Source organism: Pogona vitticeps, chromosome 5 (assembly GCF_051106095.1).
Source record: "Pogona vitticeps strain Pit_001003342236 chromosome 5, PviZW2.1, whole genome shotgun sequence".
Taxonomy (NCBI): Eukaryota; Metazoa; Chordata; class Lepidosauria; order Squamata; family Agamidae; genus Pogona; species Pogona vitticeps.
Window position 1 is genome coordinate 167,183,613 of NC_135787.1, and position 27,183 is coordinate 167,210,795.

Genomic DNA, 27,183 nt, shown 5'->3' on the forward strand with positions numbered 1-27,183 from the left:
GTCTACTTCCTGCCCTACTCACTTGAGAAATCATATTCTTTTCCTCCCTATTCTTCTATTTTTAAAATGCTGTGACTCTACCCTTGCAAGAAACTATTTAAAAAATAAACTATTACCACAAGTAGTAATTTCATTCATGCTATTTGCAGTTTTCTGTAGCAAAAAGTACAGTGGACCCTCGACTTACAGACTTTTCGAGTTACAGACTTCTCAGGCCGCAAAATTTAGATTCGACTTGCAGCTGGAGAATCGACTTACAGACCAGAAAAAAAACCCAAAATGAAACAAAAATAGAATAAAAACCACTGGTTATGGGATTAATCGGTTTTCAATGCATTGTAGGTCAATGGAGATTCGACCTACAGACTTTTCGACTTGCAGCCACCATTCCAATATGGATTAATTCCGTAAGTAGAGGGTCCACTGTATTGGAATGAAGCCTTCTAAAAACTTGTCTCCCTCTCGTATAAATGAACTGGGTAATCGCTCTACCCTCTGTAAGATATTAATGGCTTTGGCAAAGAGACCGGGCTAGATGAAGGTTCTCTAATCATATTCTAGACTGCAGAGTTTTCTAATCATGTTCCAAACATTTCCATGTGTATTTGTCTATGCACAACTGCAGAGAGAATGTGTAAAAACTGATGTTCCATAGAAAGAACAGGCAGTTACTTGTATCCGAGGTTAGCTATCTACTGAAGCAGATTATGGTTCCTTATTATTTGAAATCCCTGAAGTCCTTTGTAAAATAGTAAGCTGCTATTTTCACCTGCCACTTGAATAACAGGTCAACCTCATCACTGCCTTTTTAGCAATGCACAGCAGGGAGACAATGTACCATTGGTTTGTGTGTCACTTCTTGCTGCTTTAGCTGCAAGAAAAAACAGCTTTGTTCTTTTCTTCTTTGGACTTTTAGATGCTTGCTTTGAGGAAAACCTCTTTAAACAGCTTCTAAGGAAATATGCCTAGGATTGCACTATCCATGTACAGAAACACGCTTTTAAGAAATACAATAACATGGTGAAGCCATCTGTAAGTCAGTGGTCATAGAATGACACACTGAGACTCAAGAGCAGTATTCCACTACTGTTTACTTACGAATGACTTTTATAAAAATACAGTTTGGATTTTACTCTGGCAGGAACCAACTCCTTTGGGTACCTGGAGAGAGAGAATTTGCCACATCCCGACACAAGAATTTGGATTTTATAATATAGGGTTTATTGAAAGATTGACAGTTTCTGAGAGACTGGAGCTTAAACTCAAACCATGTCATGTGGAAAATAGGAAAGAAGAGGTTTACTATTATAAGGTGTAAATCATGAACTTGAGAAATAAAATTGAGAAGTTCCTATGTCGGGAACTGTTTGAACAGCAATGTCCTGATGCTGCCTTGGCTAGGTTACAATAATGTGATTTGCTTGCCCGTGTTGTGCTGAAGAGACTCCAGGTGCTTGCAGACTGAGTCTATCCAGAATCACAGTGTGGAGTTTGAGCTAATAGATCTACCACTGACATGATATTCTCCCTCAGACAGCTGCAGGAGAAATGTAGGGAACGACAACACTCGTGGCCTTCATAGATCTCACAAAGGCCTTTGACTTGGTTAGCAGGGACGGCCTTTTTAAAATACTTCCCTAGATTGGATGTCCACCTCTACTCAACATCATCAGATCCTTTCATGAGGGAATGAAGGGCACCGTAGTTTCTGATGGCTCAATATCAGATCCCTTTGATACTGGATTCCTAAAGATCTCCTGTATGGAGATATTAGGATAGGCCGAGGCAAAGAGGCAGTCCCAAAAGCAGCAAAATCGTGGAGCTGGACAGGGGACCAGCACCTGATGCTTTTGAATTGTGATGCTGGAGGAGACTCGTGAGAGTTCCCTGGACTGCAAGGAGAACAAACCTATCCATTATAAAGGAAATCAACCCTGAGTGCTCACTGGAAGGACAGATCCTGAAGCCGAGGCTCCAATACTTTGGCCGTCTCATGAGAAGACTCCCTCTCCCTTCGTTGTATCCTATGAGAGGCTGGTATTGCAGCTCCCGCCTCCCTCAGGGGAAAAAAAAACAGCTGCCTCCCATTCAGTTCCGTGTCACGTGACCCAGGCAGTGGGGGGGTCGTGCGGGACGTATTAGTGCCTGCGTCGACGCCACGTGATCTACTTAATTGCCTGGAGGGGGCCGGAGGGGGCGATTTTGATTGAATGGCGGAGTTCGCTGCATTCCTTGTGTAAGGCCTCTCTGTTTTGGGAGGACCGGGAGTTCCTCGCCTCTATGGTGATCGTGTGGCGTGCGCCGCTCCTGCTGCTGCCTCGCGGGACCGAGCCCTACCTGGCTGCTGAGCTACCGCCGAATGCCCCAGGTACGTCAGCACGTCACGCAAGCCTGCCGGGGCTGGTCTCGCCCCTTTTCCCCACAGTGCCAAGGAAGAGGGATCCCCTCGGTGCCGTGGCTCTTTGGCTAGGGGCGGGTTAGCGGAGAAGAGGCTTGCCGGTTGCCATACCTCTGCAAGCCCGGGGCTGGGTCGGTGGGCGGACGAGCGGGCGGGTGGTCCTCCTTACGTAGGGCAACAATTCCCGACCCGGTCTTGTCCAAAGCCCACTGCCGAGAGAGCCCTTCTGTTCTCTTAATGAGGAAGATAAACAGGCTCCAGAAATAGTGCCAGGGTTGGATCCATTTCCCACTGAAGAGACAATGATGAGGAAGGGGTTGCTTTTTTTGCTTTCTGGGTACCGGAATCCTCCCAGTTTTCCAGGGCAGAAATAAATAAACTGGAGATTGCCCCTCTGGCTTGCAGTGGACCTGCATTTGGACACAAGAGTGCTAAACATCTCCCTTTTTGAGGTGCCTCTGACCATCAAAACATCTCAGCCATTCAGCCAACAGAGATAAAATAAATAATAAATAAGAGACTTTGGCCATGGTTGTCATCCCCTCCCACTCTGATATATTTGTACAAGAGTTATATGCTAGTAAGAGTTTAAATAGTGGCAACATAAGCAAGATATTTGGGGAGCCACAAGCAAAACAGGTGCAGAAGGAACACATTTTGTCATATGTGATGAGCCATTATGTAAGGGTACTTTTCAATGGGATCATTGTTGCAGAGTTTTGAATTTCTGGTAAAAAAAATCTCTTTTTGCTACACAGTAGAAGTATAGAGATCCACAGAGGAGAATAACTATAAGTTCACCACAGTCCACACTTTTCTCATGAACTGGCACTTAAAGTCTTAGTAATATAAGCATTTGTATGAAAAAGAAATTTCTTTACTTACATTTGCTTGAAATTATACTTGTGCATACTGCTGTCTTTACTGCACACATGCTAGCAACCAACCAAACAGATCAAAAGCAACAAACAACTTCCGCTAACCAACAAAAGAGGGATAGAACTCTACAGCAGAGAGGTGGGGCCCTTTGAATTTCAAAACTGGATGGAACAATTGATTAGTGCTGGATAGATAGACTATCTCTAGACCAGAAAAGTCCCTCCTAGTCACTCAAACTACAGACAGCATGCAAGGTTGTATAGGAAACTCCAACAAGCATAGCAGTGATGATTTATAAAAGCAACACTTGTTTACTCCCCCTCCCCCAACTTGTTTTGTTCCAGGTGTCAGTTCCCATCAAGACATTCTTCAAATTGAAGATCAGAGGAAAATCAACACACGACAACAACAATGACACATCTGCGCTGCCCAATACAATTAAGCAGACTTAAGAGTTTTCCATGAATTGTTATTTTTAAAATGTTGGTTTCTTAAAAGTGCCTTGAATATGTTGCCCTTTCCATCCAAGTATGTGCCAGAACTTCTCCTAACCTTCGCCTTGTCTGTGGCCTCTTCCTCATTTCATGAATTTCTCTACCATGACTATTGTATTATTGGGGCTGGACCCTCAGGATTGCAGATGGCCTATTTCCTCCAACACACAGGCCGAGACTACATGGTGTTTGAACGTGGCCATGCGCCAGGACGTTTCTTTACTCTGTATCCCCGCCATCGCAAGCTAATTAGTATCAACAAGCGCTACACAGGCAAATCCAACAGTGAGTTCAACCTTCGGCATGATTGGAACTCACTCATCAGCCATGACAACCGACTGCTATTCCGACACTACTCTCATGACTTCTTCCCTGATGCGGACACCATGGTGCATTACCTCATCGATTTTGCTTCCATGTTAGACCTCCAGGTACGCTATAACACATCCATCACCCATGTGATGCTGGAGAAGGACACCAAAGCTTGGAATGGCCATTTCTTCATCCTGAGTGACCAGAATGCTCAGTTCTATAAATGCAGGTAAGTGGTGAAGAAATTCACCAAGTGTATTAAAAACGTGATTGTAGAAGTATGGTGTTGAAAGAAATCTTAAGGTCACATAGTACCGTATTTTTCACTCCATAAGACGCACCTCTCCATGAGACGCACCAAATTTTTAGGAGAAGAAAACAGGAAAAAAAATCTGTTTTCTTCTCCTAAAAATTGGTGAGCCTTATGGAGAGGTCCGTCTTATGAAACACAATCTAGGACCATTTGGAGGCTCACCCAGCCCCCCCCCCCGAAGGCCAGAGGGGGCAAAATCACCACCTTCTGGGGCTCTTTTGAGGCTTGGAAAGCTTCAGAAGAGCCCCAGAAGGTGGCAATTTCGCCCCCTCTAGCCTGGTGGGGGGGCAGGGTGAGCCTCCAAAGGGTCCTAGAGTGTGTTCCAGGACATTTAGAGACTCACCCTGCCCCCCCCCGGGGTCAGAGGGGCCAAAATTGCCACCTTCTGGGGGCTCTTTTAAGGCTTGGGAAGTTTCAGAAGAGCCCCAGAAAATGGCAATTTCGCCTCTTCTAGCCCGGCGGGGGGGGGGGGGGCAGGGTGAGCCTCCAAAGGGTCCTTGAGTGTGTTCCAGGACCCTTTAGAGACTCATCCTGCCCCCCCGGGGGTCAGAAGGGGCAAAATCGCCACCTTCTGGGTCTCTTTTAAGGCTTGGGAAGCTTCAAAAGAGCCCCAGAAGGTGGCGATTTTGCCCCCCCTGGACCTGTGGGGGGGTGGGGGAAGCATGGCAAGGGTCCAAGGGAGCCTTCCAGACCCTTGCCACACCCCCCACAGGGCCAGCGTGGGCGAATAGCGATCTTCCAGGACCTTTTGAGAAGCTTTCAAGCCTCTCAAAAGGTCCTGGGAGCTGGCGATTTTGCCCCCCCTGGACCCATGGGGGGTGGGGGAAGCATGGCAAGGGTCCAAGGGAGCCTTCCAGACCCTTGCCGCACTCCCCCCACCCCCCCATGGGGCCAGTGCGGGCAAAATAGCGACCTTCCAGGACCTTTTGAGAAGCTTTCAAGCCTCTCAAAAGGTCCTGGGAGCTGGCAATTTTGCCCCCCCTGGACCTGTGGGGGGGTGGGGGAAGCGTGACAAGGGTCCAAGGGAGCCCTCCAGACCCTTGCCACACTCCCCCCCCCACGGGGCCAGCGCGGGCGAAATAGCGACCTTCCAGGACCTTTTGAGAGGCTTTCAAGCCTCTCAAAAGGGCCTGGAAGGTCGCTATTTCGCCCGTGATGGCCCCGTGGGGGGGTGGGGGAGCATCGCAAGGGTGCTGGAAGGCTCCCTCGGACCCTTGCGACATTCCCCCCCCCACAGGGCCAGCGGGGGCGAAGTCACCACCTTTGCACCATAAGACGCACGGTCTTTCTACCCCCCCTTTGGAGAGAAAAAAAGTGTGTCTTATGGTGCAAAAAATACGGTAAAACCTTCTGCTAAAGCAGGAAATCTGCATCTAAAGCATTCCTGTCCAGCCTCTTTTTTAAAAAGCCAATGAAGGAGAAACCACTGTCTTCTGAGGTGGGAGTCAGTTAGCAGAAAGTCACCATCTGAAAGTTATTTCCAGTGCTTAGTTGGAATCTCCTCATTTATAACTTTAATCCATCACTCAAAGCCCTGACCTCTGAGTCAGCAAAAAAACAAGGATGCTCAGCCTTCCACATGATAGTCCTTCAGATATTTGATGGTGATTCAAATGTCAATATCCCTTTTGTTCCTGGTTATGTAACAATGATTGTCTGCTAGCCTGTTTGAACTTAATAACTTGCCCATTAACCATAATTCTCTGGATTATGTAGAGTCTCTTAAAAACACATAGAACAAGAATTAAGTGATATATACAGCAAAATACCAAATCAGGGTAAAGCTAGTAGATCAACATTGGAGGCATTCAAGAGAAAATTGGACAACCATCTTTCAGATCTGCTTTGATTTGTATTCCTGCATTGAGCAGGGCATTGGACTTGGTGGTCTTATAGGCCCCTTCCAATCAGTTATTTTATTATTTTATTTTCACCTGATGCAGAAAAGCTCAGGCACCAGGAAAGCCTCTTTGAGGAGAGTATTCTATAGATAGAATACTACTATGAAAAGGCTTCTCTTTTTCGTAGCCATCACCTTGCCTTCTTTGGTGAGGGTACCTTGATCATAATGAGCTTAGGACCCAGATAAGTTGTGTATTGGAGGAAATTTCCCACCCACCCACCAACACAAATACTGCCTTTCTTAGTCATAGCTGTAGTGCATTTGTTCTCAGACATTACAATAAGCTTCCCTATAATGAGAAAAAAAATCCAGTTGGAGTCCTCACACGACTTTGAGCCAAGACCTGGAGAAAGCAGAAGGCTGTGTGATGCAAAATGCTGATAGAGTGCACAATTTTTTACACCACTTAGAGAACCAGTTTTTAAAATTTCCCCTTCTCCTTAAAAATACCCAATCCCCGTAATATTTGAATGTCAGAACAAAGGGCCTAGGCCAGACATGGTCCTACCATGCTTGCTTTCTGTATGCAAGTAACTTTAAAAATATATGTATTGTGGAGCATACAGACAGTGGATCTTTAATGGGAAATGCTAGCACCGAGAAAGGGAGTACCATTTTAAACTCTCATGCACCATTGCTACATATAATACTGGTCTGTATGCGAGGTTGTTGCTATCGTTAGCAAGAGTGAATTGACCATCTCAGGCAGCACCCTTCTAGTTATTTAATTGATTTATTGGATATTTATAGCCAGATAGGGGAAGAGACATTTGTACAGATTTGTACCTCAGGGCCAAATTAACAATTATGAAGTAAAATAAGTGGGAGCTGTGCAGTTTGCTGCACAACCTTTGGTAGCTAAATATCTTGGGTTTGCCCATTCATGATACCTTTTCATAGATTCTTAATGGATTGGTTTGCAGTTGCAATGTCCAATGCTGGCTAAGCCTCAACTTAGTATTTCATGATTCTGTGCAGCATGCAGTAATTTTGGAAACTGAAAAAGACCTTTCACGTTGCTGTGTGTTTCACAAGCCTGTTTGAAGTCCTTTCTCTGTGTTTCAGTGTCCTTCTGGTAGCCACGGGAACTTGGATCCCCCATGAAGTGAATTTTCCTGGTTCAGAATACGTAGAGGGCTACGAGTCTGTGTCCATAGACCCAGAAGATTTTGTTGGCCAGTCTGTCTTGATCTTGGGTCGGGGGAACTCTGCCTTTGAGACAGCAGAAAACATTTTGGGTGTCACCAATTTTGTCCACATGGTGAGCCGCTCTCGGGTTCGACTGTCTTGGGCCACTCACTACGTTGGAGATCTGAGGTAAGGGCCAGAGTCAATGAATTGACTATCAGATACATCCAGGGCTGGTATGAACATTCTGGGACAAATGTGTAGCCAGCATTTTAAGTTGTGCTTTGTTATTACAGTTTTTGGGGGTCCAGCCCTGTTGTTAAGCAGAGTGTGGTGACTTTCTCATGTGGCAAACAGTGTGGTGGGAGAGGACAGTAGTGGCAGCCTCTTGGCTGTTTCTCATGTGGTTTCCAGGTGCCCCTCTGTCTCCTCTGGAAGGGAGGGATGCGCCACTCAACATCTCTGGGTCCCTTGCCTTTTAGATGTGGTGGAAGACTCTTGTCATTTTGCCAGCGTTGTAATATTAACCTGCCAGTTCAGTCAGGTTCTGAAGACAGAATTTGGGGTACCGTTCTGCCCTTCATCTCTGGAATAAAATGTCTTCGGCTGATGCAGATCCTTTTATAAAAACACAAAAAACTATCTGTCTATTCAAGCCTGCACAATTTGTGGTTTGTCGAGTCAAATTAAAGCTAATAAACATGAGGTTTGGCCTACAGGCAGCATAACATATGCAGTTTATGTGTGATAGTTTATTGATTGATTGATTGATTGGATTTCTATCCTGCCCATCTAGACTAAAGGTCTACTCTGGGTGGTTTACAAATAGTTCTGAGCAGTCAGCAAAAGAGGAAGGATTACTGGATTCCCTGTTATGTGACTGGTGGAGGGGAAGCATGGGAGCTTATCTGGGTACATGGATCCCCCTATCAGAAGCTGGTGGCAGTTTTTTTTAATATATCCTGTTATTCTTCAATAACTAGCCCAGTCCTATGCAGCTGGAAGTTCTTCCTGACCTTCTGTGCACCATTTTGTTCTCAAAAGAATCTAAAATAATAATGATTTTTGTTGTTTTCCTAAAGGAATCTATAGTAATTCAAAGCAGGAATAAAACAAATTAAGATCACCTCTCTCCACAATAATAACCACAAATCTAACATGGGACATAGTAACATAGGAAGTTGCCTCATATGAGGCTAGGCTGTTTGTAGTATAGCAGTCAGAGTGCTAGACTGGGACTTGGGAGCCACAAAACTCATGGGGTGCCTTTGGGCCAGTCATTTTCTCTCAGGCCAACCTCCTTTGCAGAGTCGTTGTAAAGATAAAACAGAGGGCAGGAGTACATCCATCTACACCACCTTGAGCTAATTGGAGAAAAGGTGGGATATAAATGTAACTAATCAAATAATAAATTAATAGTCCATTATTGTCTACTCTGGCATTGATATCTTCACACCTAGCAGATACCATGCCACATTCCATTCAGTTTTTCATAGTATGTTTCTTGTGTTTCCAACTTTTCCTTTTTTAGGGCAATAAACAATGGCTTGTTGGATACCTACCAGCTGAAGTCTCTTGACGGGCTTCTGGAAGGTGACTTGGAAGACCTGGTTCTTGTCAAAGATAAGAAAGGGAAGCTGCACATCACCCTCCGTTTCTACCTGGAGAGTAGCAATAGCAGCGACACAGAGTCCATCACCCTCCCACAGGATGAGCTGGACAACTTTGCTACCCGAGCCCCCTATGACCGTGCTATTCGCTGCCTCGGTTGGAAGTTTGACTTCTCCATCTTTAACAAGTAAGACAGGATATGGTACCGAAATGGTAAACAGAGACTGGGTGAAAGATGGAAAAGGAGATTAGAACTCTCAGCTTAAAGGCCACACAGCATTAATGCCACAATGTCTGGCAAAGAGCGTGTCCACACAGAGTATTTGTTCAACTTTGCTTGCACACATTATAGCGGTCCAGATTCCCAATGTCCACATAACACAGAGCTGAATCTAATGTCAACAGAATAAATCACCGCTACTGTCGGGTGGTGATATATTTTTGTTCTTCTTTGCTCTGGTGCTCCAGCATAGGATCTGCTCCTGTGGACCTTAATACTGCATTGTTTCATGCACTTTGTGGGTGCATTTTATTTGATGATGTTTCACTATGGGCATTTTTCTGCTGGTAAATATCCACCCCTCTTCACCTGGTGGATGGGTAAAATAAGGAGCGAAGTAGGAAAGGAGAGGGTAAGGAAGACAGGCAAAAGGATCTGTTCCCATGGAAGTACAGTACCGCTGGGATTTTCCTATGGAGGATGCACATTTGGCCATATATGCGAATACAAAATGTAGCCCTGTACTGTATTTTTTTTTCTGCTGTAATTAGCATTGGCTCTCCATGAGCCTAGCCCTTTTAAGTAGCGCTGCTGGGAATTAATCCTGGACCATCTGTATGTGGAGTCCATCCTTTGTTGCTGAGCCATAACCCTTTCATTTCCAATCCATTCTAGGTAGCCAGCCAGCTTCAGCTCTCAACTTTGTCTTGCTCTGTTTGTTCTTTTCCTTCCCCATCAAGGTCTGTAGGTCTGATGCAAGGCAAAGGCAGTAAAAAGAAGTATCCTTTGATCAAGCCTAGCTACGAAGCCAAAGCCACTCGAGGTCTTTTTGTTCTAGGCACTGCAAGTCACTCTGTTGACTTCAGGAAATCTGCTGGAGGCTTTATTCATGGATTCCGCTATACAGGTGAACCTGGGGGTGTAATAAATGGGATGCAAAGAAAGTAAAACAGCTCTGGAATCTATGCTTTACCATTTGTTTATATTCTCTCTTGCTAATGTCTGTAAGCCAGTTACATAATGTAGTGAATGTTGTTTCCAATGTGTGCTCACACAGTTAACTATGAACAACACCAGCAGCATTTCATGAAAATACAACACAAAATATTTGCATTTTGTTTTTACATATCAATACCTTTTCATCATTTGTAGCAGTTGTCAATGAAGAACTATTGATGCATTACACATTTCATTTCACTTCACCACCTGTGCAATTGTTCAGCTCATATCCAGTTGTTGCTTGATTGTGGAAGTAATCAAATTAAGATTTCAAATTAAATGTCCTTCTTCAGATTGTGAACAAACCCTAACAAAATGCTTACAAGATTAAAAAGAATCTCGCAATAAAGAATGCTCTTAGTTTTCTGTTTTCTGACAGTTAAGCTTATATCCAGGTAATGTTCCATTTTTGTCTCTACAATTCTGTATCTCTGAGATTTGCTAATTCTCAGACTGTACCTAGATCAGAGAGCTGCGCAGCAGAAATACCACTTTTTGGACTGTAATTCCCAGATTCCCATAGTTAGCAGTTGGCTGTCTGATTCTGAGAGTTGTAGTCCAAAAAATAATGTTTCCAAGCTCTTCTCCTTAATCCTTTTTTTTTCAGCATCAAACAACACCAGGTACCTGCATACTGATTTTGGCTATTACCTCAAACTCTTTATTTAACTGCTGTTCAGTTGCTTTGCTGTTTGATTTCAACTCATAATCGCCGTGCTTTTTAAGAGCCTGTGTCTTTCTTTGTGTCCCACATTACTCAGCTCGCGTAGTTCATCGCTTATTAGAAGTCCGTCACCATGGAGTGCCTTGGCCTTCCTCCGTCTATCCCATCATGCAGCTAACGAATGCCATTGTCAAGCGAGTGAATGAGGCATCTGGGCTCTACCAGATGTTCAGTGTGCTAGCTGATGTCATTCTGCTGAAAGAGTGAGTGAGTAATTGTCCCCTACTCTCATGTCTCCTTTAAACACAGTATCCCCTAGAAATGCAAAGCAGCAGCAGGACAGTTCTTGTTGACTACATGCTGGCAGCCTTTGCACAATATAGTGATGGTGTGGGAAATAAGTTCAATGGCTTGTGGTCATTGTCTTGAATCCTATTCAGAGAAAGCACAGTATAATTCTGGGCTGGAGCATGGACTTGTGTTGGCATTACCCCAGGGGTCTCAAACTCAGTTTACTTGGGGGCTGCTGGAGGCAGAGTCTGGGCGAGGCTGGGCCGCGTCAAATTTTTCACCAAGGAGAGCAAGAGCCCGAGGAAGCCGCCCAGGAGTTTCCTTAGCCGGGCTGGGACTCCAAGGAGGAGGCGGAAGAGGAGGAGGAGGGGTGCATGTGAGCCCTTGTTGCCAGCCACAACCCCCTCCGGCTCATTCTTCACTACCACCACCACCACCAGCAGCAGGACAAAGAGGCGGAGAAGGGAGGGAGCACCGGCGACTGCCTAGTGGGGGGGGAGGAAGCACCGCCGGGTGCTGAGGTGGCCGCTGGCCAGGCTGGTGCTGCGGGTGCCGAGAGAGAAAGAGAGCCGCTTTCCTGGAAGAGGTGGCAGTGGCAGCTGCTGTTGGCGGCTTGGAGGCGCTCTTTGAGGATGGGCCGGGAGCGAGCTCTGCTCTCAGACATCGCTTGGTGGTGGCTCGGGCTCTTGGGGAAAAGGGCCAGCAGCGCGCCTCGCTTGCTGGCTCTCCCCCAAGACAGCGCCTCTTGCACCCTCCATCCGGAACTGCAGCTGGCAGACAGGCAGGCTGGCTGGCAGGTTGCAGTTCCAGATGGAGGGTGCAAGAGGCACTGTCTTGGGCGAGAGCCGGTGAGTGAGGTGAGGCTTTTTTTGACTCTTGGCAGCAGAGGGACGCGTGGGTGCTTCGGGGGGGCAGGCAAGGCGGGGGCCACAAACTATCATCTGGCGGGCTGCAAATGGCCCCTAGGCTGCATGTTTGAGACACCCTAATGCAAATAGAGATTTGTCTCTCTTTTCAGCCAGTCAGGTTATGCTTCCTGTAGGAGGTTCTAGGTCCTTGGGTAACCTTAAAAAGCTAATGGCTCATACAACAACCATTGTGTGACTGCTTTGATCAGAATAGCATCTTTCCTGTACTCTGTTAAAAGGACAGGCACTAAAACTGTTCCTATGAGACGTGTATGTTCAGTGTGACCATTTATTGGCAGCTTAATCTCTGGAAGAGATTTCAAAGTAGTTTACAGTAAAATATAGTCAAAACGCTGATTTTAAAAGCTCCCAGAGAAAGAAGAAAGATAAATCAAAGCACAAGGCTGAAATTGCTATGAAGCACAGCAGTGGCAGCTTCTCAGACAATGGATCGGTCAAATAAAATTACAGTGAAGTAGGAACGTCTCTGTGGGCAAGCTGAAGATCAAAAGAGATGCAGCCAAGCAGACACCCACTCACCCCAGGGAAGTTGGTTCTTAAGCTCTAGGGCAGTAGTGAAAAAGGCCCTGTTTCTTGAATATGATAGCAGCTGGGCTGCATCAGGTGGCCATTCCCTGAGCACCTCCACGTTATGTGCCTTTCAAGTATTGGGAAACACTGCGCTCGGTCCTCAAGCAGAGGGGAGAATGAGTGCACCCACTTTAGCCTGGTAAACACCACCCTGAAGTGTCAGCTGTCACCTAATAATCCTAGAGTAAAACAATTTTCTAAATTACTGTTTAGGGGGCTCTGAGACAGAGTCCAAAAAAAGTATTGCTTTATGTAAGACCTTTGAAATTGGTGTCTGTATGACGTCCTAAAGGAGTGATTCCTAACCTTGGCCCTGGTGTTCTTGGGCTGCAGTTCCCAGAAGCCTTCACCTCTAGCTGTGTTGGTTGGGGTTTGTGGGAATTGCAGTCCAAGAACACTTGGGTTACCTAAGATTGGGAATCACTGTCCTAGAGCAAAACAGGAGTGAGTGGTCAACCTGTCCTTTCAGGGCAGTTGCAATCCCAATATACTGACTGGGGTTTTTGGACCAGTCAGAACTCCAGTAAGCTTATGTTCTTTGCATCCCGATAAAGACAGAATAGCACTGGTGTCTCAGAAAGTTTATTGTATAAATAGTTCAGAGGTGTGCAGATTGATACACTATATGAAAGGAAACATATGGATACCAATCATCTCTAAGACAAACTGTCCAACCAGTCTACTAAGTCTCTCTACTGTCAACTCTTCAGTTTCACACAAAGTTAGTGGTGGTTGTGGGTTTTTCAGGCTCTTTGGCTGAACCTTCAGAACACAGCCAAAGAGCCCGAAAAACCCACAACAACCATTAGATCCTGGCCGTGAAAGCCTTCGCCAATACATCATACAAAGTTACTTTTCTGTTTGTTTAAATGCATTTGTTCTGATCATTCCCAGGAATGCCACAGAATTTGAATACCTGGAGGAATATCCAGTTGCAGTTCTGCAAGACTTGGAATGGCGCACAGGGAGAAAAGTTCAAAATGGACTTTTTGTCATCGTGATGGAATACGGGAAGAACTTCTCTGGGCCTGACAAGGATGTCTTCTATTATAATCGTGCTGTAGGAGAAGCACAGCACGCTTGGCAGTCCAACTTCTTGCATCCTGTCATTTATTATTATAAATATCTTCCCACCGGTAAGTGAAGTGGTTCTTGATTCCTCCCCTTACCCATGACTGTGTGTTATACATTCATCACATCTATAGTTTCTGTACATATTTTGGGAGAAGAAATCTCTCCCCTTCGTTTGTTTCTGTTTATTGTAGCAGTTGATTCAGTAAGACAGATGTTACTGGACTACAAATCCCATCAGTCATGCCATCAACCGCATTGACAGGTTGATCGACAATTTAAGGCCAAAAAAAATCTGGAAGGCCCTGATTACTGCACTACTGTGATCTAATTTGATCAACTCTTCCTATCATGTTAAGATATTACCTTCTATTCATTTGCTTTTTATTTAAAATGTTTGATACTGCTCTTTGCTCTTATGGTAGCAGAGCCATATTTAAAATCCAAATTCTTCAGCAGCTTTCTCTTGCTGTGAAAAGCATCAGATTCAGGAAAGCTGTTCTTGAGGGTTTGTTAGTTCTATGGATAATGAGTTCATTCAAATTCAACATTTGGGGTAAAGTACAGGTTAAATGGGCAACTGGCCTTCCAAGGGCCCCACTCCATTGGTAGACCCAGCTCCTATCCATCACTTTAATGGCTTCCTATTTATTCCCTGTTCTTCTTGGCTTAATTTGCATTACTGTTGAGAGAGGAAAAAAGGCAGAGCAGGCAGTGGCTATGGCGGTTGGATCACTGAGAACATGACTGACGTTGTCTAATTTTGGAAACTAAGCAGGGTCAAGTCTGAATAGTACTTGAGTGGGAGATCACTCGTGATAAACATATTGGTTTTTGTTCTTAGTTATAGGGGTGAGGAAGGAATCCTCTCTCACACTGTCAGAGGTGGCAGCAGTGGCTGAATGAGTGAGTGGTTTGATTTGGTAGAAAGCACCTTTCTTTCATCCTTTTTCTTGCTCTTGACACTACTTACTTGCTGGGAAAGTGCAAGTGAACTGGGGATCAGAACACCAAGGAAGGGATACAATAGTAGAGTTGGGTGGACCTGGTGGGTGTAAATGAGTCCAAGTAGTGGTTACAGATACTGAGCCTGATGCAGTTCTCTGTGTCTGATATTGTAGGACCTGCAAAAGTTATTTTTGGGGCCACACCTAGACTCTCCCAGCCAGCAGAGTACCTGGCCGTGTTGCCTGGGGTATTGTAGGAGTTGCATTTACAAAGGAGTAACTTTTCCAATCTGCTGCTGTATTTGAAGCATTGGAAAGTGATGTCTGTATAAACAGATTTAAGGGATATTTTGTGTTGGTGGAAAAACAGAATAATCTATACTGAAAATACTCTTGGCAGAGAGAGAGAGACTCACACACAGTTTCCCCCATCTCAAGGGCTAAGAGTAAGACTCACCAAATGGTAATTGTTCTCTTATATTTCTTCGTCCCCATGGCTGCCAAAAGCCAAGTGAACTGAAATATTTTGCATTCCTTCAAAGATTGGAAACCTCGGGCTTTGGGAAGTCCCCAAGGAGAAAAGAAACATAAAATAATATTAGAAATAAAATACTGTTTCAGGTGATCTGTCCAGTGATTAAAAAACACTGCTCGTTGATCTTTGTGAAATTGGGGGCCTATAAGATGGCAAATAAAACTGCTTTTATTTTTAGAGGATTTTTTTGTTTCATCCACTGTTCATGGCATATTGGCCCAGTGACCCCAGATAATAGCCAAAACCCTCTTATATATCTCACAAATGGTGGAACATTTGGAGGCAAATTACCTCAGGTTAAGAAAACACTGCAGACGTTTTCAGTTGCACACTAAATCATACAAAACAATATGCAACTGATAATATCTACAGTGATTTTTAACCTGGAGCCATGAACCACCAAAACTTACACTCTCTTCTGCTATGCCAGCATACATAGGGAATAGGATTTTGGCCAGTGTCTTGAAAGTTACTTCTGCTGGCAGTGAGAAATGGGTTGTTCATGTCTTTCCCAACAGAGCGTGAGATGAGACTTTGTCCACCAGACTGGATCCTGCCCCGCCCGGTTGCCATCCATCACATTGTGGAGGACTTCCTGACAGACTGGACTGCACCAAATGCCCACATTCTCCCGCTAAGACGTTTTTTGGAGAATTGTCTGGGAACTGATCTGCGCAGATTCTATGCAGGTAACTTGGATTCTGGCAGGAAACCTGCTCAGAGAGCAGAGGCAGGCAATCGAGCAGGCAAATTAACCATTGTTTTGGGAAAATAGGAAAAAGAAACCTACATTTTGGACTAAAGAATACTTGCCATGGTATGCAGCAGAGAAGTTACATATCCAAGGCCTAGGTGGACATTTGGTCTACTCAAAGGCTAAACATGTATTGGGACAGAGATATGCATGTAAGCTCTGTGCTCGAATGTTTCCAGATGCCCAATTCTTCCAAAGGCCTTAAAACATTCCTTGCTTTATCAAAAGGACCTGAAAGGGTGGGTTTCCTGATCAGGGGATGTTTTACATGCATTCAGCTACAAGCACTCATTTTAGATTTTAGTGCTAAACATGCAAAGGTCTAGACAGGAGCCAGGCATGCCAGGGTATGTTCATGTGAAGGGGTCACTGAGGGCAGGATTTGCATCTGCCCCTCTGTGCTCCTACACAATTCTATCACAAGTGCAAACTATTTTGAATCTCAGCTTCTCTCTGTGTTTCTGTATTTATGCTTCTACTACTACAGAGGAAGAAAGAGGACCTCATGCTGAAGTAAAGTCGTGCTTCTAATTTCTGAGATTTCACTTGCCATTGTCTGTACCCTTAATAACATGGGAGGGCTAGAAAGCTGTGCTTTCTTTCAAAAGCTGAAATGCTCGGGCTTTTTAGTTCTGTGCTGTGTGTGCAGATCGGGCCAAGGCAGTGTGTTTTTTCATCCAGTAGTCCAGTGCATTTTCACTTTTCTGACACACTGTGTAACATTGTCTCAGAACCAGCTGGAAAGTCTACACACATTACATGATTTTTGGTTGATATAATTACTGCCTCATGAAGTGGCCCAAACAGTAACTTTTCCACCATTTGAGTTTTCAGCATATATGAAACTGCTTTGCATTGATCCAGCTTTTTGCTCCTTCTGGTCAAGCGTTCAACAGTGACTAACTGCAGGTCTATAGGATTTCAAACAAGGTTCTTCTCCCAGCCCTAAATAGAGGTGCCAGGATTGAGCCTATTCCCTAGAAGGCATGCCTTATGCCACTGATCTAAGACTCTTCTCCTAAGCTGGGGTGGGGAAATGTGAGGCCTTCCAGACATCGATGAACTACTGCTCTTGTCATCCTTCATGATTGGCTCTCTTGGCTATAACTAATAGGAATTATAGTAAAACAACACCTAGATGACCATATGTTCCCCACTTATGCCTTAAATTCTTTAATATCCAATTTCACCTGCTCAGTGTGAATCACATACATGTGAATTGTAATACGGGAGGAGATTGAGCATGGTGCAGTGGTAGAGCTTTGGACCATGATTTAAGTGACCTGGGTTCAAATCCCTTCCTTGGCTGTGTGAAGATCACTGGGTGAATCAGGCCAATAACACTCAGTTTCGGCTACTTCATGGGACTGGTATATGAATGATGGAGAATGATGGGTTAGGAGAGCTATGCACATCACCTTGAGCTCATTGAAGATATACATGTAACAAATAAATATAGACCTCAGACATGGAGATGGCACAGAATATTGCCATTGAAAGCTTGAACTATTTTAACGATAAACATGAATTTACACAGCTGGAAACCCATGAGCTGTTTACACAGTCCTCAAACAGTTTTTTTCTTTTAAGTAAATTAGGTAAGGTTACTCCATGGGATTTTGGAGGGTGATAGTACAACAAACTTCTTTGATTCTCAAAGCTGGCAATTATTCAACATGCTATTTTTCCTCCTTCCCTTGCATGTAGAGTCCTGCTTCCTCTTTGCCCTCACTCGCCAGAAGTTGCCACCTTTCTGTCAACAGGGATACATGAGAATGCAAGGGCTTTTGGGAAACAAGGGACTTTGGCATCATGCAGTAGAAGCTGGACTACTTGAGGATTATGGTGCTGTAGACACTCCAAAAGAGGACGAGGGGATTAGTATCCATTTGCAAGATAGCGTATGTTCACATCCACATGTGGAGGATCGCATAATTCCAAATCACCAACTGCCGCCTCTCATGGGCACCAAGGATGAACTGTAGCCTTCTTCCGACAGTTATCAGAATCAACAAGCCTCCATCTTTTGTTACGTGCACTGGGGCTTCCTATCCACTGCTTTCTGGGGATCATGACTTGCCAAGGACTTGTCTAGATCCATTGTTATTTATGAAGTATGGAGGGCTTTACATAGTAAGTGAGGGTTGCAGATACATGTTGGTGAGGCATTCCTTTGTTCTGCAGTTTTGTCGCCTGCTGATGGTGTTGTATTTCTGTTTCTATGGGGCCATCTCTGGTTCATCCCAAGGAAACAAATGGGATATAGAGATGACTTGCTGTGAATGTTTGCATGATTTCTGGGGAACTGCAAAAGAAATCATTGGTTGTCAATTCTATGCCAACTGAATTTTTGAATATACTTGCACATTTGTATGTACATGAATCCACAGCCACCACAATGGTAGTGGTAGAGATTAAAGGAATGCTTTTAGTATCCCGAGCATGGAAATGTTATGCATTGTCTACAAGAGAGGTATCATGGATCGGTAAGGATGGACAGCTAAGTCTGGATCCCTCTGTGCCAGGTTTGTCACAATGTTTCTGATTTTGTTCTGTGAAAATGGTGTTCTTGAATGCAAGCTTGCTTTTTCTGCAGAGGGAGAGCTTCTGCACAGAGCCTTTTAACCAGGTATCTCTATTTGCACTATAACTGATTAGAAAACTTCAATCAAAATGAAACTGTATTTTCTGATGTAATTTATTTTATTTTCATTGTTCTTTTATTTTATTAGGTAAGTGCAGGTAGGAAAACTATCTGGACTTTATTGCAAATCTTCCTCTTTACTCCAGTGCATATGTTTCTCAGCTCTGGAGAGGTGAGACAAACAAACCAGAAAGAACCAAGCTCATGTCTTAATTGTCTTCCCAGATGTTAAAAAGTCCTTTTATAAACCAGAGCCCTTTCTCTTTGCAATTTTTGCACTTACAGTTTCTAAGAACACTTTTCTAAAAGGTAGCACTCATTAGCAGTGATCTATTTTGGCGGTCTTATTCATTTGCAAACCTTTTAGGTAAACCATTGCCTCTCAATGTGAAGCTGGAAAGTTTAATAGGAATGCTGCATTTAGAACTCTTTTTGGCAACAAGGACAGAGAGGTTTAGACCACAACTTTTTGAACATCTCCAAAAACAAAATGTGTACCCCTGCATTGTTGGGCTCCAACTCCCATTATCTCTCATCTAGCACTGCTAGCTAGGGTTTATATGAGTTCCAGTCCAACACATCATTATATTATTGAATGGAGAAATTTATATGCATCAAGAAAAGTGATACTTGAAAGAGGCTCCTCTTCTCTGGCAGTTTTATTCAGCAAGTACTATCTATTTAATGCTCTGGATTCTTTCTGGTCAACCTGTCACATTTAAAGTTTACAGCTTGGTCATACAGGAAAGTTAGAATCCATTCATTTCAAGGAGAATCAATCTTACGCACACTCTTTTTTCCTCTGCTTTCTCCAAAGAACATACTGACTAGATGGCCTTCTCAGGTAGGTTTTTCTTTCTTTTTCTTTTTCTTTCTTTCTTTCTTAATGCAGTAGAAACATTACCCCCCTCCTTTCACATGATAGGTGATTATTTTCTCTCTTAGGGTGATAACACAGCAAGGGTAGTCACAGAGCTATTGCTAATATAAACACATGGTATCAACTCCAAGGCTGGCACCCACAAATAGATATTCCCACTTCTATCATAAAAGAAACAAAGCATGTCATAGTATAATCGACATCAAAGAAGATGCTAACTTTGTTCCACTCTGAAACCATGAGAGAATTATGCATTTCCCCTTACATCTTGCTCCCAGGATTTCAGGATAGCAGGCACTATAGAGCTGTCCCATTATAATCATTGAATAGAAGACAGCTACCTTGATAATAAATAAATAATTGTGGGCCAGCTAGTCAATTCTGACTTATGTTAACCCTTTCCAGGATTTTCTAGGTAGAGAGTAATCATAAGTGGTTTACCATTCCCTTCTTCTGGGGACATCCTGGGACTGTGTCCTGGGAACAAAGTGAACTCTCAACCTCTGTCTAACTTGCTGAACCATCCATCCAGCTGTTCATTCCTAAGGAGGTACTTTATTGTCGCTGTGTAGATGCTCCTGCTCTTTTCTAAATGAATATGATTAGTACACCTGAGACAGAATATGTAAAATTAATTCTGTCCTGATTGAACAAGGAATAGCAAAGCAAGCTACAATTTTCATAATAGCTGATGCTCAAATTAATTTGAATTTGTCATTGCTTTTAAGGATTTGTTCTGGGTGTTGTCAATCTTTGGTTTAGCAGGCAAAGCTAAAGATACAAGATAATGTGGTTGCACAAGGCCTTCGTCAGAAAATTGGGCTTTGCTGCTTTTGAAAACGTCAACCACAATGCTCTTGTGATGCCTGGAAGTTACTGTTTTACGACTGTAGGTGCCAGAGTCCACCAGCCAGAATGATCAGGCATAGTTCAGAAAAGTACATTTTTCCAGCCCTGATCTCAAAGCTAGTTTCTACATCAGTATTCTAGGATTATATCACTCTATGTCATATTCAGATATATGCAGAATTCTAGTTTCATGGCAGACTGGCCAGTTAGTTACAATTCCTTTGATTTCCCCCCCTCCAAAACAGTATTTTTGTTAAATTATTTTGAACAAATGAATAATTGTTGTAACGTGCTTGTACTGCAAATGTTTTGTATTGTTCCATTATTTGAACAAATTATTAAATATATTTTCTAGTCTGTCTTTATCTTTGCTCATCTATGGAACACAGTCTGATTCAAATGCCCCATCCATGGGAGCTTTTATTATTATTATTATTATTATTATTTATTGAATTTATATCCCGCCTATCTGGACTATAAGTCCACTCTAGGCGGCTTCCAGCATACAATAAAAATAAAATACAATTAAAAAGCATGTGCATAAACATAAATAATAATTACAATCACAGCAGACAAAAGGAATATAAGGAAAATTAGAAAAGGAATCAGGAATTGATTGGAGGGAAGGCCTGGATGTATAACCATGTTTTTAGTTGAGTTTTAAAAACACCCAGCGTAGGGGCCGCGCGAATCTCTGGAGGAAGGTTGTTCCATAGGCGAGGAGCCACCGCCGAGAAGGCCCGGTTTCGTGTCTTCTCCTTCCAGGCCTCTCTCGGCGTCAGGCTCCTCAGCCTCACCTCCAGACTCGCGCGGGTGAACCGGGTAGACCTAGGTGGGAGCAGGCGTTCCGCCAAGTATCGAGGTCCTAAACCGTTTAGGGCCTTATAAGTAAGCATTAAAACTTTGAAGTCAATGCGGAAACGGATGGGCAGCCAATGCAATGCGGCCAGCGCTGGAGAAATGTGTTGGTATTTTCTCACTCCGGTAAGGAGTCTGGCCGCAGCATTCTGCACCACCTGAAGTTTCCGCATCAGCCTCAAAGGCAGCCCCACGTAGAGCGCGTTACAGTGGTCTAATCTTGAGATTACGAGCGCATGCACCAAGGTGGTGAGTGCCCCCGTGTCGAGATAGGGCCGCAGCCGGGCAATCCGCCAAAGATGGAAAAAGGCGGTACGGACTACCGACGCCACCTGTGTTTCCATGGTGAGCGTCGGGTCCAGATGTATGCCCAAACTGCGGACCCCACTCTTCGCGGCCAGAGTTGCCCCCCCAAATGTGAGAGAGTCCCCCAAGCCGCTAACCACGGGGCCACCCACCCTCAGAACTTCCGTCTTGTCCGGGTTCAGCCTCAGCCCATTCTCCTGCATCCATCCCAGTACGGCCTCCAGGCAGCGCTGAAGGGACAGGACAGCATCACCTGTATCAGGTGAAAAGGAGATGTAGAGCTGGGTGTCATCAGCATATTGGTGACACGAAGCCCCACATCCCCGGATGACCCCACCCAGCGGCCTCATATAGATGTTAAACAGCATTGGGGAGATGATCGACCCCTGTGGAACCCCACAATTGAGACTCCACGGGGCCGAGACACTCTCCCCAAGCTGGACTCTCTGGGGATGGTCCTCCAAGAAGGAACGGAGCCAGGCAAGAGCCGAGCCACCAATTCCCAACTCGGAGAGCCTCCCCAGGAGGATACCGTGGTCGACGGTATCAAAGGCCGCTGAGATGTCGAGGAGGACCAACAGAGACACTTTTCCCCTGTCGGCTTCCCTCAACAGGTCATCATACAGGGCGACCAATGCCGTCTCTGTACCGTGGCGTGGCCTGAAGCCCGACTGGAATGGATCCAAGGCATCTGTTTCATCCAAGTATGCCTGAAGCTGGTCGGCCACCACCCTCTCCACCACTTTGCTCATGAAAGAAACATTGGCGACGGGCCTATAATTGCCAATTTCGTCCGCCGCCAAACTAGGTTTCTTTCTTATGGGCCTAATGAGTGTCTCCTTGAGGGCAGAGGGAAACCTGCCCTCAAGGAAAGACCCATTTATTATTGCAGTGGCCCATTCAGTTGTTATCGGCCTGGCTGCTTTGATTAGCCAGGCCGGGCAAGGGTCCAAGGAGGAGGTGGTGGCACGACAGCGGTCAAGCACCTTGGCCACAGTATCAGGGATGACAGGCTGAAAGGAGTCAAAGGTCACCGGGCAAGACGGAGCGCTGGACATCTCTGCTCGACTCACTGTATTCAAAAACGGAGAGAGGTCCCGGCGGATGGCCTCCACTTTAGCTTTAAAAAAGGCTGCAAACTGGTCAGGCGAAAAACTAGGGGGAGGCCTATCAACCGAACCAGTTCCGGATAGGTCGCGCACTATACGGAACAGCTCCGCCTGCTGATTTGATGCTTCGCTTATCCGGTTAGCGAAGAATGATCGACATGCAGCCTTTACCTTAGTTAGGTAAAGGTTAGTTGCGACCCTGACAGCTATCCAATTAAAATCCGTCGGGTTCTTCCTCCACCTACGCTCTAGCCTTCTCCTATATCGCTTCATCGCTCGAAGCTCCTGGTTGAACCAGGGCGCCGGGCGAGTTCGGCGGCGGAGAGGGCGCTTAGGCGCGATCATGTCTACGGCCCTGGCAGCAGCAGTGGACCAGCTGTCAACCAGAGCCTCGACAGGGGCGCTGGCCAGGTCAGCCGTAACCCCTCTCATAGCATCCTGGAATCCGGCCGGATCCAGTAGCCTTCGAGGGCGGACCATAGAAATAGATCCCTGCTCCCCACGAGGGGGAAGTGCCACTGAGAGGTTACATTTTATTAGGTGGTGATCTGACCATGACAAGGGGACCGACACGAGGTCAGTCACCATCAGATCACGCTCGTTCCACGTAGTGGTAAAGACCAGGTCTAACGTATGGCCTCCCACGTGGGTGGGGCCGATAACATGTTGGGACATGTTCAAGGAAGCCATGGTTTCCAGGAACTCAAGAGCTGGCCCAGTAGTCTCTGCCCCCGCATGCACATTGAAGTCACCCAAGACCAAAAGCCTCGGGGACCCCAATAATGCCGCGGAGACAAAGTCGGCCAGCTCCGGCAGGGAAATGGCTGGATCACGGGGAGCGCGGTAACCCAGCAAAATCCCAATGCCATCCCTGGCCCCAATCGACACGTGGAGTGCCTCTAGGCCTGGCTTTACCACCGAGGAACGCCTAGTAACCTCTAAGATGGATTTGTAAACAATGGCTACTCCCCCTCCCCGCCCCTCCAGTCTACCCTGGTGCTGGACAGCATAACCGGGCGGGCAGATGAGAGCCAGGGGAGGGGCACCCTCCCCACTAATCCACGTCTCGGTTATGCATGCCAGGTCTGCATCCTCCTCCAGGATAAGATCATAGATCAACTGGGGTTTATTGGATACAGACCTGGCATTCAGCAGCACCAGATTTAGAGTGGAGGGCTGACTGGGCTGGCCACCTCGATACTGAGGATTGGTCACAGTCTCAGAACAATGAACAGCAGCCAAACATCTGTTCACCGTTCTTCTGACACGGGTAGGGACTGTGCCAACGCCATATCTCCCTCTACCCGTGATCACCGGAATGTTCCTGGGCCCCTCGCCAGGTGGACAAGCCTTCCACTCCATTTCCAAGGGGGGGAGAGGGAAAGAGAGAGGGAAAAAGGCAAAAAGAAAGAGAAAAAATAAAAATAAAAAACAAAAAACAAAACCCTAAATTAATAGAACACACAAACTTAAACACAGAATTACTAAATTACAAATACAATATTATTAAAAGAAAACAATCCAAAGTTATAAGACCCTAGTGCATAAAATTAGATAATTTAAACAATCCATGTGCTTAAATCCCACATATAGTCCTTGTCTTTCCTCCTCCTCCTCCTCCTCCTCCACGTAGCCTTATCCTTTCAGATATTGCAAGGTCCGATGTTATTTTTCCTATTGTTAAAGTAGATGTTAATGGTGTTGGTAACAAAGGTACTGGAGGACAGGTGTTATTCGTAGAGCAAGCCGCAAAGGTCTTAAGCATCAGCATAAAGGGAGGCGGAATCCAGGGTGTAGATGGTTCAGACCGAGGCCTTTCCCACCCCCAGGGAAGAGGCAAGGCAACTCTATAATTAGTCCAAAGGCAGGAGACTGCGCAAACCGGTCTTGAGGAAGGTCCCGTCCCTTGGAGATCTAACATGGCGACCAGCCAGCCAGGGACCAGGACAAACAGTTCTCGCTCCCTCACACACACACAAAGCTTCACCCCACAGTCGTACGCACTAAGTTGCAGGAAAATAAAAGTTCTTCGCCACAGCCATTCACCAACAGACCATTTCACCATATTTTGAAGGTTGTTTCTGTGAACAAAAAAAGGGGGGCAAGAGATCTCAGTTCAACACTGAGGGATCATAGTGAGATAGTTTCCATGCCATCTCTTTGTTTGTAGATTGGGGTGGGCAAAGGCCTCGGCCATTTTTACGGACCCTGAATGATATCTCTAACAAAAGGACACTCTGCAAAATATATATTTTTCTGCCACTGGAATCCTGCTCAGATTGCAGAATTCCCCACCCCTATGAAATCTTCCAGTTATATTTGGTTTTGTACCTTTTTGTGGTGCTCTTGCTGGGTCTAGCGATTAAAAAATTGGCCACTGACCCTCCAAAGTTCTCCATGTCACTCTAAACTACCCTTCTGTCTTAGTGGAAAACTGAATAACTATAGAAAAGTGGCCTAGATCCACATCAAGTGTTGCAGGTATACAAGCTGCATAGGCATTCAAATATCATCCTAAATTGGCTTCAACTGGAGGAAAAAAGACAAAATACCAACTATTATCAGTGCCTATTAAATGTACAGTGCCTGTTTAAAATGTGTGATGGCAACAGTTGGGCTACAACCCTGTTCCACTTCCAGTCTTGAAGTTGTCACTGAAGCCCCCTTGCCCATAGAACGTGGCCACCAGCCATCGTACACTAGAGTGCTAGCGTGTGGAGAAAAAAAACATGAGATTCTGTTGTCATCCAATCTCTTACAATATGTGTTTGAATTCACTATGTTGTGCATATAATTAAAGCAAGTGTATTTGAATGCAAGCAAAGCAATCCCTTTGTTGAAAGAAAATACTTTTTCTGCTTCTGTGTTTCACAACAAGGCTCACCCCTCAGAGTGAGGTGGTGCCTTGCCCACCAGATGGAATTGGAGGTTAGCAGCTACTCAGAGAACTCCCAAGACTTGGAAAAGTGAACAAATATTTGAAAAACAACTTACTTCTTTAGGTAGTAAGGAAGCACCAGATTTTACTTCCACTGGGGAGAAGAGGAACCAACCACTAGAAACGCAGAGGTGAGTGGGAAAAGGAATGAGTTTTGATTTATTGATGCTTGAAACACTGTTCTGGGAAACAACATGGCTGACTAGCAGGAACTGTTTAAAAGGAACTTGAATACACTGGCTGTTATGTGCCATCAAGTAACAGTGACCTTAATGGGGCTTCCAAGGTTATGAGAACAGGTTTACTGTTCCCACCCACCCACCTCCGTGCAAAACGAGGATTTGGGATTCGGTGCCGCCAATATGCGGATGATACCCAACTGTACCTCTCCTTGCCATCTACATCTGAGGAAGCTGCTTCGGCTCTAGATCAGTGCTTGGTATCAGTAATGGACTGGATGAAACTGAATAAATCGAAACTTAATCCTGACAAGACAGGTGTTTCTGGTCAGTCAAAAAGCAGATCAAGGAATAGGGATGCAGCTGGTACTGGATGGGATTACACTCCTATTGAAAAAAAAACAGGTGCACAGCTTGCTGGTGTTTCTAGATTCATCTCTGAGCCTGGAGTCCAGGTCTCAGCAGTGGCCAGGAGTGCATTTGTGCAATTAAAGCTAGTGTGCCACTCTGACTGTCCAGTAAAACTTTGCGACAGGTCCCATTTCAGTAAAATATATACCACATCTGGATTCTATGTTCAAATACAGTAGTACCTTGGTTTAAGAATTTAATGCATTCTTTGGGACATTTCGTATTGTGAAAATTTGTAAACTGAAATGTGGTTTCCCATAAGAATGCATTGAAAAGCAATTAATCCATTCTGGAGGTCAGAAAAAAGTAAAAAAAAGTCTTTTATCTGTTCAAAACTCTAATAAAGTGCATTTTAAAGGCATAAATACTGTACTGTAAAGGGACATAATCAAGCAATAACATTTCAAACATTCAGCTTTTAAAACATGGCAAACTGGGGAAACTTGCTTTGTATTGTGAAAAAAAATTCATAAACAGGCATTATGTTCAATGGATTTTCATTCATAAACAGAAAATTACATTAACTGAGGCGTTCGTAAACCAAGGTACTACTGTAATAGGGGTTAAAATTCCCTGCAACTGTAGGAAAACAGCAAGCACTGACAGACAGAATAAAAGCCAATGCTAAACTGCTCCTACTACCTGAGCCTTCAGGAGCTTTGATATTATCATATCATTTCCCCAATCTGCTAGTTTGCATTAATTACCGCTTTTAATTCTATCCAATATAGTACTTGCTTAATTCTTTTTAAATATTTGTATCCTTATTGTTTTAGCTTTTAAGTACTGTTTTAGTGATGTAAGCCTTTTAGGGAGAAAGGTAGGTCAGAAATATTTTAAATAAATAAATAAACAATATTTTAATTTATATTTTAAACCCCCATTTTATTGTTATTGAAATCTGTTGCCCAAACCCAAGATGTTGGTAAATCGCCGGCACCCGCCAACACTGTGGCGCAGTCAGTCCTTCAAAATGAGACTCTTGTCAAAA

The 27,183-nt window shown here is 44.7% G+C and overlaps 1 protein-coding gene and 1 long non-coding RNA gene across 2 annotated transcripts; one reads left to right on the forward strand and one right to left on the reverse strand.

Annotated features, from left to right (window-relative positions):
- The first annotated feature begins 2,167 nt into the window (after positions 1-2,167).
- Positions 2,168-20,750, forward strand: FOXRED2 (FAD dependent oxidoreductase domain containing 2). Its single transcript, XM_020787731.3, has 9 exons — positions 2,168-2,368; positions 3,622-4,312; positions 7,365-7,616; positions 8,959-9,225; positions 9,999-10,165; positions 11,019-11,184; positions 13,606-13,847; positions 15,783-15,953; positions 17,726-20,750. Exons 2-9 carry the CDS (start codon positions 3,786-3,788, stop codon positions 18,001-18,003), a joined length of 2,070 nt encoding a protein of 689 aa, XP_020643390.3. The 5' UTR covers positions 2,168-2,368; positions 3,622-3,785; the 3' UTR covers positions 18,004-20,750.
- On the reverse strand, positions 18,716-26,323 carry LOC144583099 (uncharacterized). Its single transcript, XR_013536695.1, has 2 exons — positions 24,719-26,323; positions 18,716-20,808 (listed from the first exon to the last, which is right to left on the reverse strand). It is a non-coding gene; the product is annotated as an uncharacterized LOC144583099 (long non-coding RNA).
- Positions 26,324-27,183: the final 860 nt, after the last annotated feature.

Bases quoted from the DNA above. Each gene is read 5' to 3' on its own strand.
- FOXRED2 (XM_020787731.3), top strand. From the start codon at position 3,786: ATGTTGCCCTTTCCATCCAAGTATGTGCCAGAACTTCTCCTAACCTTC. The intron at 10,166-11,018 runs GTGAACCTGGGG...CACATTACTCAG, and splicing joins TCATGGATTCCGCTATACAG to CTCGCGTAGTTCATCGCTTA. The intron at 15,954-17,725 runs GTAACTTGGATT...CCTTGCATGTAG, and splicing joins TCTGCGCAGATTCTATGCAG to AGTCCTGCTTCCTCTTTGCC.